Genomic DNA, 15,432 nt, shown 5'->3' with positions numbered 1-15,432 from the left:
TGGATAAGTGGCAAAGGATGGCCCTATTTGGTTAAGATTAAAAAAAACGTAAATCTGTCATTTAAATTGTTTTCCCTGAATTAAGTGTTGAGTGTCCCTTTTGCGTTTGACTTTATTCCTTGATTATATTACTAATCCTTTTCCTTTTCATTTTTTATGCGTGACCACCGCGCGTGAGTCCGAGGGACTCATCTTCTCCTGCATTCGATGTTGGGCTAAAGCCCAACGAAGCACTTTTATCGAGTCAGCCCTATCAACTAAAAATCTGGGTCACGGCCCACAACAACAGCAACAGTCCGCAGCAGCATACTGGGCCGAAGCCCACAGCAATTCCCAACAGCAGCAGTCCTAAAAAATGGGCTGAGCCCATTTAATTTTATTTATGCCTCTGCTTTATTTTATGCCTTTAACTTGTATATTATTTGACTAACACTTTTTCCTTATTTTGTTTTCCCTTGGCTTAGATGAATTATTGGAAATTAGTATGGATAGTTTAGCAATGGGTAGTTAGATTAAAGAAGATTAACAATCAATTCCATAAGTCTATTTTTTTTTTATGTGTTAAAACTATTTATAATGTCTAATATTAATTTATTTGGAATGATTGATTTGCAAAACAGCACGACTTTATATTTCGAGTTAAGAGAATCATATTTTATTCTTATTATCCTAGAAAATTCCAAAACGTCACTAATATGTAAACATAAATTCAAGTATATTTTATAAATAGCTCTTCAAGTTTAAATCAATCATAAAATTTTAGCGAAGCACATTTAATAAGAAGTAATGAAAAGGATAAAGAGGGTTTTTATTAGCTATTTTCGTATTTTTATACTCCTAAAATTAATCAATATCTTGGCATTTCAGTTATTTCAAATATTTATTAAACATTGCACAAATTCACATTTTCTTCTACTTATATATTTTAAGCAATCATTTTTTTTAAATGGCATTATTATCTAAAGTTTTCGCAACATTTATAAGTTTATTTTAAATGGCATTTGAAGTTTCCTTTTATGCAAATTATTATAATTTCTACAAATCCCATTCTAAATAGTATTTTAGCCCTAGCAACTTTTATAAGTCTTATTTTAAAAGGCATTTAAAATTTTCTTTTTATGTAGATTATTATATTCTTTCTAAATCCTATCTTAAGCAACGTTCTTATATTTTCTTAAAATCTTAGCAACATTCCCTAGCCCTATTTCTTAAATTTCAGGCCTCTTATTTAAGTATTAATTAATTAACCTAAGTTTGGTCGGATAACCGTAAGTTAACGGATTCTAAAGGATGCCTAACCCCTTCCCTTTAGGATAATATGGAACCCTTACCTAGAATCACATTGGTTAAGCAGATCATTAACAGAGGTTTAGTTTTAACTTTACCTTAGTTAATAATTAGGTGTCCTAATTCACCGTAAAAAATCAATTAGGTGGCGACTCCTTAAAACAAACAATATATAGGAATCTCCAATATGTTGTACTCCACTTCAATTCCGGTTAAAATGGGGTATAACAACAACAACTTTGCAATTTACCATGTTAAACCTTTTCAAAAGATCTGTTGCATATTTTCTTTGTGAAAGGAATATGCTATCCATTCCTTGTTTCACCTCAAGACCAAGAAAATAATGCAATAGACCCAAATCAGACATCTCAAAATTCTTCATCATGCAATCTTTAAATTCACCAAGACTGAGATTCTTCATCATGCAATCTTTAAATTCACCAATGATAGTCTCACTCGAACCCATATATATCATATCATCAACATAAAGACATACAACAACAACAACAACAACCCAGTGAAATTCCACATCGTGGGGTCTGGGGAGGGTAGAGTGTACGCAGACCTGACTCCTACCAAGGTAGGACGGCTGTTTCCGAAAGACCCCCGGCTCAATAAAAGCATAAAAAGAAGTCAGATAAGGTTAAGCGATTCGGATAAGAGATTTAAAGCGATATGGAAATGAAATAATGCAAGCGACACAGATAACACATGATAATCAGAGCACAGGAAATAACTAAAAATAGCAGAAATCGGAGCAGATGACACAAGATAATCAAAGCACAGGAAATCAACGTAAAGACATACCACCAAAAAATCATTTTTTCCTTCTCGTTTTGTATAAAGAGTAGGCTCATTGTTACTCCTTTCGAAACCACTCTCCTGAAAATAAGAATCAATTTTGAAGTACCATGCCCGAGACGCTTGTTTTAAGCCATAAAGTGCCTTTTTTAACTTGTAAACCTTATCTTCTTTTCCATTAACTACAAAACCTTCAGGTTGTGAGACATAAACTTCCTCTTTCAAATCATCGTTTAAAAAGGCAGATTTAACATCAAATTGTTACACTGGTCAATTTAATTTAGCAGCCAAAGCTAAGAAAGTTCTCACAGTTTCAAAGTAGGCAACATGAGAAAAAGTTTCGTCGAAGTCAATACCTTGTTGTTGGGAATAACCCTTTGCGACAAGCCTTTCCTTGTGTTTTTGGATGCTTTCATCCGCATGATACTTGGTTCTAAACACCCATTTGAGCCCAATAACTTTCTTTCCTTCTGGCAAATTGACCAAATTTCAAGTCTGATTTTTTTGAATAGCCAACAACTCCTTTTCCATAGCTTTGCACCATTTATCCTCTTTTTCAGCATCTTTAAACCAAATAGGGTCTGAAACAAGTAAAGCAAAAGTACAAGATGTATTGTCAGCATATTTTGGATTTGGTTTTCTATCCCTTGTTGATCTTCTCAACGGAATTGGCCTAGCTAAAGGTTCTTCTAGCGTTGGAGAAGTTGTTGGTGCCAACGATGAGGTAGTCCATGGACTTGCTGGTGAAGGATCTGCTGCATTCTCTTGATCAACAACATCATCAGTAGGCAATAATTGAAAATTTGAGCTTTCATTCCCAGAATTAAAGCTCCAGCTTGCTGCTTCATTAAACACAACATTTCTATTGACTATAATTTTGCCACTTATTGGATTATATAGCTTATAAGCTTTGGATTGTGTGCTATATCCAACAAAGATACATTTTTCAAATTTTTCATCAGGCTTACGTCGAGCCTGTGAATTCATTAAAGCATAATCTATACATCTAAATACATGTAAGTGGCTTACCTTGGGCTTGTTACCTCTCCATGCTTTATATGGTGTTCGATTGAAAACGGCTTTGGTGGGTGAAATATTCAGCAAATAGACAGCAGTGGCAACATCTTCAGCCCAAAAACACTTTGGTACACCTCTAGCTTGCATCATGCTTCTGCCCATCTCGACAATTGTGCGGTTATTTCGTTCGGCTACACCATTCTGCTCCAGTGTATAAGGTGCTGTGAGCTCCCTGTGTATTCCATTTTCCTCACAGAAAGAACTGAATTCATTTGACATAAACTCACCACTTCTATCTGTCCGAAGAGTTTTGATTCTACATCCACTTTGCCTCTCAACAAAAGATTTAAATTTCTTGAAATTCTCAAATGTTTCAGATTTAAATTTCAAGAAATATATCCAACTCATACGACTATAATCATCAGTAAAAAGTATCGACTTCCCCCTAAGGACTCAACACTCATAGGACCGCACAAATCAGCATGTACTAACTCAAGACAAACATAAGCTCTCCAAGACTTGCCTACAGGAAAAACCTTTTTACTTTTTTTTTCCATAAACACAACTTTCACAAAAATCAAGATTCTCAACTTTTGGCAATCCAAAAACCATTTCCATTTTGCTCAATAACTTCAACCCGTTAACATTTAAATGCCCATAATGCAAATGCCACAGTCTAGTTTCATTATCTCCACTAGCGACCATAAGACACTTCTCAACCATTGAAACTTCTAAAGGAAACATTTTATTATTAGTCATTGGAACTTTAGCAATGATTTGCCCAGATTTCTTACGTCTAATAGTGCAAAAACCATCATCAAAAGAAACTGAGTATCCGCTAACCATTAGTTGCCAATGCTAAGCAAATTATGAGATAGACTAGGAACAAACATCACATCTTCTAAAATATTGGCATTACCTTGGCTGGTCATAATGCTAACAGTACCTTTGCCTTCAACTTGGATCTTTTTGTTGTCTCCTAGCCTCATGTCTGATTTTTTGGACTCATCAAGATCCTTGAATAATGATCTTGTCCCAGACATATGATTGGAACATCCGCTGTCCAAAATCCAAACATGGTTAGGAATCTGTTTTTCACAATAAAGGGCCATAAATAGCTTACTTTCATCATCATTTTTCTCTGCAAAACTTGCTTGGTTATTCTCATCCTTCTGCTTTTGCCAACAATAAGCTTCCTTATGACCTGGTTTTCTTCAATAGTTGCACAGAAATGTCCTATTTTGTTTCTCTTCGTTTGATCCTCTTCTATCTCGACCTCTTCCACAGAAACCACCTCTATCACGACCACAATTAGAAAAACTTTCTAGCTTATCTTTCTGATGAATGGACTCCCCCTTCACCTGAAATGCCTTTTCTTCATTTTTTTCATGTAACCTTAGGAGCCTTTCTTCATGAGCTTGCAAAGAACTCATTAGTTCATCAAAAGAATAATCAGATAAGTCATGAGATTCCTCAATCGCAGCAACAATATGTTCAAACTTTGGAGTAAGACTCCTTAAAACTTTTGCAACAACAGTTTCTTCAGATATATCTTCACCATAAGACTTCATTTGATTAACAAGAAAAGAAACTCTAGACAAATAAGTTTGAAAAGATTCATTACTTTTCATAGAAAGAGTTTCAAAGTCACGACGGTAAGTCTGCAATTTTACCGTAATCACTTTAGCTGAACCTTGAAATTCCTTCTTCAAAATCTTCCATGCCTGCGAAGACGTAGTTGCTGCTGGAATTCTTGAAAAAATTGCATCATGGACTGCTTGTTGAATGAAGAACAAAGCTTTGGCATCCTTCTTTTTGATCTCTTTAAGTTTTTCTACCTCTTCGTCAGAGCCTGCTTGATCCACAAAGCCTGCTTCCACCAGCTCCCAAACCCCTTGTGATTTGAAAAGAGTTTTCATTTTGATACTCCAAAATTCATACTTTTCACCAGTGAAAATTGGCATGAGTGGCTGTGAAGATGATGAAATACCATTCAGTGCCATTTTTCTTTTTTGCTCTCACACTTCCTCTCTTGTTTCTCTCAAATACTCAATTGATATAAACCTCACGATTCACTCAATTTTTAAAAGAACCGAGCTCTGATACCAGATTTGTTGGATAAGAAAAGGAATTCGAAGGAGAAAGTGAACAGAAAATAGAGCAAAAGAGATGAAAAGCTGCTGCAATTCTTTGTATTTCTGATGAATCACTTAAGCGAACAAGACTGCCTATAAATAGGCTTACAATCAAACTGGAAATACTAAAATCTAGGTCCACTAACCCACTAATTTGCTAATTATCTGCAGCAATATCTAAACTTGCTTAAATAAAGGAAACTAACTAACAAACTCCTGAAAACTTGGTCAAATATTTTTGAATCACTTCTCAACAGAGCTAACTTTTTACATTTCAAGGTGTTCAAAAGTTAATATATGCACATAAACACAGAAAATCTACCCTATATATGTACACTGTAATTTTTTGCCGAGGGTGTTCGGGTAATAGTTGGGTATGTTGTTACAGAAAAATTTGATCCATTGAGCTAATGGGTATCTATTTAAATAGTGACTTCATAAAAGCAAAACGTATTACATAATTTTGTTGGTACCAACTATTACCCTGAAGCTAAAATTCAAAACAAACTTTTATAAAATACTTCAATAGTAAGGCATAAGAGTATTCACAAATTCTATACTGCGAAAAGTTTGACCGATGCTTTTTATAGTTTAAAAAATTGTTGGGTAGAAAAATGTTGAAGTGCTAGGAAAGGTAAACTATCATTATTAATGGAAGAAACATGAATTGTTGTGTGTCAGCGTAATATGATATTTGAATCCTTTCTTTTCTAGTTCTTACTTAGAACTTAGAATGCGAATTTTTTAGTATTGTATAAAATATTTCTAATATTGTCTTATTATTTATATCGCAAGCAACTTAACTATAGATTAATATGAATATGTCCAAAAAAAATTCCGTATAATATATGTGGAAACTACTAATGTCACTTGTCTTTATTTTGCAAAAAAAACATTTAAAAAACATTCACGGCTAAAAAAATAAAAGCCAGAAAGGCAATTTTAATGTACTAACTAGAAAGCAATAACTTTTCGAAAAGAGTTTAGCCACTAGTGTTTGCAAAGTATCTAGAGTGTAGCCACAACACAAAAATAGAAAATATTCACTTCTTTGTCTTCTCCACTTCCTTGAACTTCAGGAGACTTAAAAAAACAGCGGACATAATGTCATGAAGTTCTTGTTTTTCAGTTGAAATTGAATGTTAATTTTGTATTGTCTGAATCATGTAATTAGAATATGAAATAGTGATCTCCATATTTATGTGACATTACATCGAAACGGAAAAGTTATCATATTTACAAGAAAGAAGGAATCTCTGGAGACTGAACTGAAAGAATTAAACTTCAGGACAAATTATCTTGAAGTTTTAAATTGTGGAGTTCAAATTTAGGAAAGTAAAGTTAAAAGTACTTGGAGTTAAATTTGCAAACGCCGGTTAACTCTTAAACAACAGCACTAAAGATGGCTGATGGTGCACTTCAGCCTTTTCGCCGTTTGTCGAATTATCAAGTTGATTACTTTGTTTTGGACGATTTAAGCTTTGTCAAACTGCAGATAAAAATAAAACAAAAAATAAAGTGAATATATGCATATTCGTGGAGCATTTCTTTTTTTGTGTAGAAGTGATAAGGAGAATGAAGAATAAATAGATGAATAAATTTAAAAAAACATAGCAATGATTTATGAAAATGCTTCTTGTAGAAATATCTTTTTGAACTTTTTCACTCTTCAAGTCTGTTCCATAGCATTTATAAACTTTCTTAGAAAGTAAATATTACTAAATAGTTGAAAAACCTCCCCTCGTTAATGATATTGCAAAATCCTCTTTTATTTCACTGTTTCATTTTATTTTTTTATGTTCGATCAAAGATTTGCTATCTATCGGTGTCATGTATATTTAATTTTTTCACCGCTATATTTCATCAGGTAAATTCATCATCACTCAGTCAATTGATATTGCTACTATTATGGTAAGAATATTGTTTGCATTTACTACATGGTTACACTTTAACACTGGTTAGTGGAGAGAATGTAAACAAAGAAGTGCGGTATTAGAATTGATAAAATTGTCCCACACTGCTATACAGCAAGACATATTTACTCTTTTTAATAGAATGCAAGAGGGAACTGCTTGCCGAGCTCAGTAACGTGGGTTTGTAACCCAAGTGGGGGCATTATTGTGGTGGAATGTTGGGCTGTCTCATTTGGTAGGGCTTGGTGGGCTAGTTTCTGGCCTGCCCTCTCCAAGCATAGAGTTGGGTCACGTGGCCCATGCGAAGGCATTGGTTGCTTGGCTCCTAAAGCGGGGTGCACTGTGTGAGGCTGGTTTCACAGAGCAACGAACAGCTCCCGCTCTATGTAGTGGAAGGATAACGGGTCGGTGTTCTCTCCAAGTCCAATAAATGCCTGATGGGCTCCTCCAATTAGACCACCACTTTTTTTTAACAATTTTCGGTTCCATTAAGTACAATGTTTAAAATTAGTTTGAATTATTTGTTGTACTAGTGTAACTAATAAACTAACCAGTGGTTAAAAAGTTAATTTAATAGAGAAGAACGCCAATTTTCTTTAGACTACATAATCTACACAGGTTTGATCTCAGCTCACAAGTCATAGGTGAAGCAAAAATAGTGTAACTATTTGTTGTACTAGTGTAACTAATAAACTAACCAGTGGTTAAAAAGTTAATTTAATAGAGAAGAACGTCAATTTTCTTTAGACTACATAATCTACACAGGTTTGATCTCAGCTCACAAGTCATAGGTGAAGCAAAAATAGTGTAACTATTTGTTGTACTAGTGTAACTAATAAACTAACCAGTGGTTAAAAAGTTAATTTAATAGAGAAGAACGCCAATTTTCTTTAGACTACATAATCTACACAGGTTTGATCTCAGCTCACAAGTCATAGGTGAAGCAAAAATAGTGTAACTATTTGTTGTACTAGTGTAACTAATAAACTAACCAGTGGTTAAAAAGTTAATTTAATAGAGAAGAACGTCAATTTTCTTTAGACTACATAATCTACACAGGTTTGATCTCAGCTCACAAGTCATAGGTGAAGCAAAAATAGTGTAACTATTTGTTGTACTAGTGTAACTAATAAACTAACCAGTGGTTAAAAAGTTAATTTAATAGAGAAGAACGTCAATTTTCTTTAGACTACATAATCTACACAGGTTTGATCTCAGCTCACAAGTCATAGGTGAAGCAAAAATAGTGTAACTATTTGTTGTACTAGTGTAACTAATAAACTAACCAGTGGTTAAAAAGTTAATTTAATAGAGAAGAACGTCAATTTTCTTTAGACTATATAATCTACACAGGTTTGATCTCAGCTCACAAGTCATAGGTGAAGCAAAAATAGTGTAACTATTTGTTGTACTAGTGTTACTAATAAACTAACCAGTGATTAAAAAGTTAATTTAATAGAGAAGAACGTCAATTTTCTTTAGACTACATAATCTACCAGGGTTTGATCTCAGCTCACAAGTCATAGGTGAAGCAAAAATAGGTTTTTCAAATATTTTAAATTGTTAACTATTGTAACTTTCTTCTTCTTAAGGAGACTAAAGAACGCGCGACATTTCTCATAGGATCGCGAGATGAACCAGCTAAGGGCCGCCATCCGTCTGGTAACCCTTTGTATGTCCTTTACGGATGCGGAGGACGGAATGTTCTGGATGACCCTAATTTGGCAGCGTTTGCTTCTATGACTCTTTTAGTGATACGCTATCTGAGGAATTTGCCTAAAGACACCAGACACATTTTTCAAGGTTTTCATGTTGTATTGTCATAGGACTTAAAAGGCTTGAGAAATGTCCTCTAGTTGTTTTTTGACCTTTAGAGGTTTGACCAGCATGTCATCTATGTATACTTTCAAAGTCTTTGTTGGCGAATATCTTATTTACGAGTCTTTGGTATGTGGCTCCGGTATTCTTATGCCTAAAGGAGTGCAATATGTTCAGCAGCAGGACTTTAAAGATTCAATCCATCAAATTTAAATCTTGAATTCGTATTAAAAAATGGTGATATTGTAACGGGCCTTGTTATTTTCAACAAAAAAACAAGGAGTCTTAGGAGATTCACGGGTAAAATTCAGTTGCCGAGAGAAGAAAGGGTTGGGAAATGGTACGTTCAAATCTTGATTTGATCTTTGAACGGGATTGATATTTCAACAAAAAAAAAACTAGGAGGCTAAAGTGTATACTCTGTTTGATTAACTTGATATGATGCAATAATAAGTAATGAAGGCTTGAATTCCGAAGAAAAAGCTTTATAATGTGGAAAATATCTTGTTTCCTCATTAGCTTCTAGGTGGAGGTTGACTTGCAAGTGGGCAATGGTCCCTCAGCGGTCCACAATTTACCAATAACTTGCCTCTTTTTCTGACTTACATCATATAGCAACAGCCAACAAACCAAACAACATGTTACTACGTATATAACTAACACACAACATTGTCCTTGTAGGCGGATTTTGGCGAGTTCTGCAGATTATTCAACTGAATTTACTGTTTTCAGCTCAAACTACATGTACATATACAAAAGCAATAAACAAAATTGAAATGTGTATATATATAAAATAAAATTATTCTCACTTTAAACGCACGGACTCTAGATTCTTGTTTCGCCTTTGATTATGCTGTAGATAAATACAATAAAACCAATAGGCAATAATAGGTCAACCAAGTCAACGTATTTCTCCACCCACTACCAGTTGCATATTTGTATAAAAAAGGACTACTACTATCTTGTTAGAAATGTAAGAGAAGCAATGACTTTCTTACACTATAGTTTTCATCTCATACTTCTCTTCTGCATTTGCAATACTGCAGTGTCTGTTGATCCTCTGGGCAATTTTTGTGATGATGCAACCAAATCCAATAATGCTGAAACATCAGCAAATATTGGAAAGCTGCTGGCTGAATTAGTATCAGTTTCTGCTAAATATCGTTTCAGTACTACCTCCTATGGTGATGCTAAAAACCAACTATACGGCCTGTACCAATGCAGAGGAGATATTAGCAGCAACGACTGCTTAAGTTGCATCCGAGATGCAGCAAAGGAGATCCGAAACCGCTGTCCAGACCAAACTGATGCCAGAATTTGGTATGATTTTTGCTTCTTGAGGTACCAAACTAAGAATTTCGTGGGAAAAGTTGAAACATCTCCTGGTATATTCTACTGGAACGTCGACTTTGTATCTGATACTGACTTCTTTAATAAAAAGCTAGAACAACTCAAGAATCAAATAACTGCAGAGGCTACTGTGCCAAAGAACAAAGGACTCGGAAAAGGCAAGAGTAAACTATCGCCTTTTCTTACATTATATGCCTTGATGCAGTGCACAAGGGACATACCAGAGATAGACTGTGCTCAATGCCTAGCCATAGCAGTTGGCAATTTCCCCACAATTTGCTTAAACAAGAAAGGATGTCGAATCCTGTATAGCAGTTGCTATGTTCGTTATGAACTCTACCCATTTTTCTTTCCCTTAGATCCGAAAGAGAAATTAGCCAACGTATCAATGGACAACTACACATTCAAAATGATCAAACCTTAATTGGTAATTAATGTGCAGTACCTTATGTATTAAGAACTTAAAATGTTTCCAATAATTACAAATGTATGAGCAAACTCAGCGCAGACAGATCGACAAACGTTTTGTCTGCTCAGAGAAAAGCTGTACTTGTATGTACTTTATGTATGTCACAATTGGTTATATTGAAGTTGCAATCTTTTGAATGTACATCCATTGATTTGGTAGCCTATTCTTTTCTTAAGGACTTAGTTATTGGCTCTTCGGAAACTTCTAGGAAAAGGAACAACATCTTTGACATCATTCAGGCCAGTGGCATAAAGCACCAAAGGTTCGATCATTAGGCTGAAACCAGAGGTTTTGGCAGAGCCATGCCTGCGAAGATCTAGATACCATTCGTGCTGCTGTTTTTGCAAACCCAGTTCCTTCATCCTGCCAACAAAGAAAATTGAATGTATTAGCACAACGTGGTTTGCCATGAGTTCCAATGCTCAAGTAACGTTAGAAAACATGTCCGGATATCTATGAAGGGGTAAAGTAGGAGTGTCAAACGGGAGGGTTGAAAACGGGTTAAACAAAACCGGATAAAATATCCACCCGCCCATATTTAACATTGATAAAAAATGGGTTAACCAAATCCATATTATCCATGATTTCAGGAATAGCCAGGTGAGAACACAAGCTAAAAGCCAAAATAAGCTTAGATTCCCAGAAAGAGGGAGCTCGTGAAAACTAACAAGCAAACATAAGGGTATTGATATCGATATCCATATTTGATCCTTTTTTTAAAAAGTCAGTTATCCAAATGGGTCGGATGGTTACTTGTTTTTTTAAACCATTTTACCAGCCCTAAGGTAAAGCAATAATTCTGAACTTCCAAAGTGAACACGGTTTGTTACCTTGAGCTCAACACATTGAAGCGTTCTTCACTTTGGCTTCCCCTAACCACAGTTCCTACCTGCAAACAAATTTGGCTTTAGTTTAATTACCAATTCAGACTGTTACTAGGATTATTTGCACAAGATGAAGTAATTAACGACAATACACAGCCTCTACTCTGCAAATTAAGGACTGTAATCCCTAATCAAATGGTCCGACATTACCTTTGGTAAAATCACATTAAATGTTGCAGCCGTCTTCCCATCATCATTCAAACGGACATAAAATGGCTTAAGTCCTTTTGGATGGTTGTATATTATGACTGGCTTTTTATATAGCTCATCAACCAAATAACTGCAACCAAGAGACAAGAAATTAATGAGCAAGTTTGTCCTTAATATATCCAATTTACTCAGTAAAGCTACTAATGCATATTATATACCTTTCATGTTCTTCGGTCAAAGAAACTCCAAATTCTATCTTATTATGAAATCTCTTGCCAGAAACCTGTTCTCATTCCATTATACAAGTATGAGATACCCATCTTCGAAATTTAGCCAAAAGTTCAAGAAATTGTGGCAAAAATAATTACCTGTCTCAAAACTTCTATGGCTTCGGCATAGGAAATCCGTTCAAATGAACTTGATATGGTAAATTGAAGGCGCTCCATAACAGCTTTATCTATCCGTTTCAAAAAGAATTGTAGATCTTCCATGCAACCCTCCACAATTCTTTTGCATACAAACTTCAAAAAGTCGTTCGCGCAATCCATGGCATCCTGAAAGTGGCCATGGAGTTATGGTAAAAGTAGCAAACTTAGTGATGAACAAGAGAAATACGGGAAATAACCCTCTGTAATTAGACACTACCTCTAACTCTGAGAAGGCCATTTCAACATCCACCATCCATGTCTCAGCTAATGACTTTTTCGACTCTGATTTGTCTGCTTGAAATCTGGGGCCAAATGAGTAGACATTTCCAAGAGCACATGCTTGACTCTCCAGATGAAGACGACCACAAACTGTTAGATAAGTTTGGCGTGCAAAGAAATCTTTAGAGAAGTCAAATTTTCTTGTTTCGATTGTGACTCCAGATTTTCCTTTTTGCCTAGTTTCCAACTGTGACACTAGCTCATTTGTTTTCTTCAGGTCCTGCTCTGCAGCAATTAAGGCTTCCTTATTGCTATTAGTTCTGCTAAGTTCTTCCACTTTTTTGGATTTTTCTTTGATAGAAGCTCGGATGGATTCAATGCTAATTCCATCATTCTCAATGGAACTAATTTGGTCATCCTTTTTCCCCTTGCTAAGAAGAGTTGTAACTATAAATTTCTCGCTAAAACCTTCAGAATCAGTGCTTGTAATTATGGGTACTTGAACGTGAAGGAAACCATGTTCTTGGAAGAAAGTATGAGTTGCCCAAGTAAGGGCATTATGAATTCTCATGATGGATGCTACCTGCATAAAGAAATCCAGATAACTTTAAAATGAACTTATCAAAGAAGTTTCAAGTTTGATTTGAGAAGCTATATTTTACTCCAATAAGTTTACATATCTCTACAAGAAAGTATGAAGTACTATACGATCCACTTTTATTCAAGAGCAGAAGACTCCCAAAGACCTAAACGGGCAATTAATTCACGATAGAGGAACCTAACATGAGGACAAAAACCAGTAAAATGTAATGGAGAAAGAATCACCGTTGTTGTCCGTGGCCTAAAGTGGGAACAATCTCTTAAAGATTCCAGAGGCAATCGTTTCTTAGATAATGGATAATTAGATTCATCTACCAAACCAAGATATATGATTTTCTCTGCTTGGAGCTCAACAACATGTTTCCCCTGCACTGATGGCTGCTGCAATATACCTGCAATTAATACACATGTTCCAGTAGGCATAATTTGGCGCGGAGTCGCTAGTGCTGAGTCCACAAGAACCTGAAAGATTGACCATGAGCCTCAGATACAGAACTACAAAACCTTATACTCCCTCAGTTTCAATTTGTTTTATTTTTTCTGGAGAGACAAATAAGATATCCAGACATATCGGAGGTTTGATACCACCGGAGAACAGGAAAAAGAAATTCCAAGAAATCCAAAAAAGTGAAAAATTGGATCTTTTCTATTTTATTTTTGAATTTGAGTTTTTGCATCAAAATTGAATTTCATTGTCACTCGGCAGAGAGTTAAGAAAATAAAGAAGTCTTTTAAATCTTGTGGTCTTAAACTAAGATGTGTGTAATGTACCAAAACACTATTTGAATCATGGTCTTAAATATATCACGTGGGATGTTGGGTGTAAAAAGTTACTCCATCTGTCCCAATTTATGTAATACTTTTCGGTTTTTGAGGGTCAATTTGATTATACTTTGAAGCTAAATTTAATTAGATTAACTCAATATTTTAAGATTAAAATTTATATATTTAAAAACTACATAAAAATTACTATAAGTTGCAACTTTTCTCATATCGATTTGGTGAAAAATAATCTTAAAATGATGATCAAAGTTCAAGCATTTTGAATCTCGAGAAGCGAAAAGTATCACATAAATTGGATAGAGGGAATATTAAATATAGAAAGTGACATTTTTTTTTAAACGGACTAGAAAAGAAAATAAGACAAACCAATAAAAACAAGGTGTATCTAATTATCTGAACGAGACATTTCCACACACAGAAATAGATCATGTAACAGAATGTAGTACCTGAAGACTGGGCACACAAGAACCATCACTAACTCGCAATATCGAAACTGAGGGTATTGGCGCCTTTTTAACAATAACATCCAATTTCTCCCTTACACGATATTCCCCTCCACTAAAAACCTTCATAATAGACCTGAGAAATGGAATCCTAGATTGAAGAACCTCAGAACATGTAACATCTTTTGGACTCACCACCTGAGGAGCAGTTGAAGGCGGCTGAGGTGGCGTTACGGGTTGTTTCTTGATCTCCCAGGATGACTTAACCCAACCACCAATCACAGCTCTCTGACCAATTAATGCAACTCCACCATCACTACGTAGTAATATATTTTTCAACATCACCCTTTTCGTGTATTTCGAAAAGGTGGTAGCTGGCATCTCAACCGCGGGTGCTTGTTCTGAAGCCATTTGATTTCAAGAATGAGAGAATATTGAAATGTAGAGTTGTTGAAGGGGTAATGTTGACGGGGTTGGTTATTGGGTAGGAGGAGTTTATATTGAAGAAACATGGTTGAGTTTTGATACTTTGCTTGGGAAGATATTGAGGGGTTGCAGGTGTTGGGAAGCAAAGGGAAGAAGGAAAGGGATAGTCCATAAGAGATTATGGAAGGAGGCTAAGGTTTGGTATTCTTCAAAGGTTGGAAACTCGCGGGATTATATTCATATATTGTGCCCGTTTGAACTAGTACTTTTTTTGGAAATGCTTTATGAGAAGCTTTGCGAATATTTCCCAAAAAGGACTTTTCCCAAAAGTGCTCCAACCGTCCAACGTAAGATATTTTTACCCGAGAAGTCCAACTTTTTAAAAGTATTTTCATAAATAGGAGTACTTCTTTTTATTCCAAAAATGACAAGACTTGTTGTCGTCGGTGTCTTATTAAAATTAATGAAAACAAAATCCCGAGCAAAGGTTCGAATCCAATTATTTTAGCCACCGAAATCTTTAAAATTTCACTTGGAAACCAAAGCACCCAGCTGTGTTTTTAGTTTCTAGGGTGCTTTTTGAGTTTTTATACCTAATTTTCTTATATTTTTTATATAACTATACGTAGTCTGCGTCGAGTTTAACGGGTGCTAGAGCACCATTATATTGGGTAGGTCCACCCTTGCTAATTAAGGAATTAAGTTACAT

At 35.2% G+C, this 15,432-nt stretch overlaps 2 protein-coding genes across 2 annotated transcripts; one reads left to right on the top strand and one right to left on the bottom strand.

Moving 5' to 3' along the window:
- The first annotated feature begins 9,892 nt into the window (after nt 1–9,892).
- LOC132609779 (cysteine-rich repeat secretory protein 55-like) lies at nt 9,893–10,931 on the top strand. The gene has a single exon (XM_060323928.1). It carries the CDS (start codon nt 9,957–9,959, stop codon nt 10,743–10,745), a length of 789 nt encoding a protein of 262 aa, XP_060179911.1. The 5' UTR covers nt 9,893–9,956; the 3' UTR covers nt 10,746–10,931.
- Nucleotides 10,732–14,907, bottom strand: LOC132609778 (asparagine--tRNA ligase, cytoplasmic 2). Its single transcript, XM_060323927.1, has 8 exons — nt 14,301–14,907; nt 13,297–13,533; nt 12,470–13,054; nt 12,193–12,378; nt 12,043–12,107; nt 11,825–11,954; nt 11,621–11,679; nt 10,732–11,153 (listed from the first exon to the last, which is right to left on the bottom strand). Exons 1-8 carry the CDS (start codon nt 14,706–14,708, stop codon nt 10,970–10,972), a joined length of 1,854 nt encoding a protein of 617 aa, XP_060179910.1. The 5' UTR covers nt 14,709–14,907; the 3' UTR covers nt 10,732–10,969.
- Nucleotides 14,908–15,432: the final 525 nt, after the last annotated feature.

Source organism: Lycium barbarum, chromosome 9 (genome assembly GCF_019175385.1).
Source record: "Lycium barbarum isolate Lr01 chromosome 9, ASM1917538v2, whole genome shotgun sequence".
Lineage (NCBI taxonomy): Eukaryota > Viridiplantae > Streptophyta > Magnoliopsida > Solanales > Solanaceae > Lycium > Lycium barbarum.
Note: the sequence above shows the minus strand (reverse complement) of the source record. Positions and strands in the feature narration are given on the sequence as shown.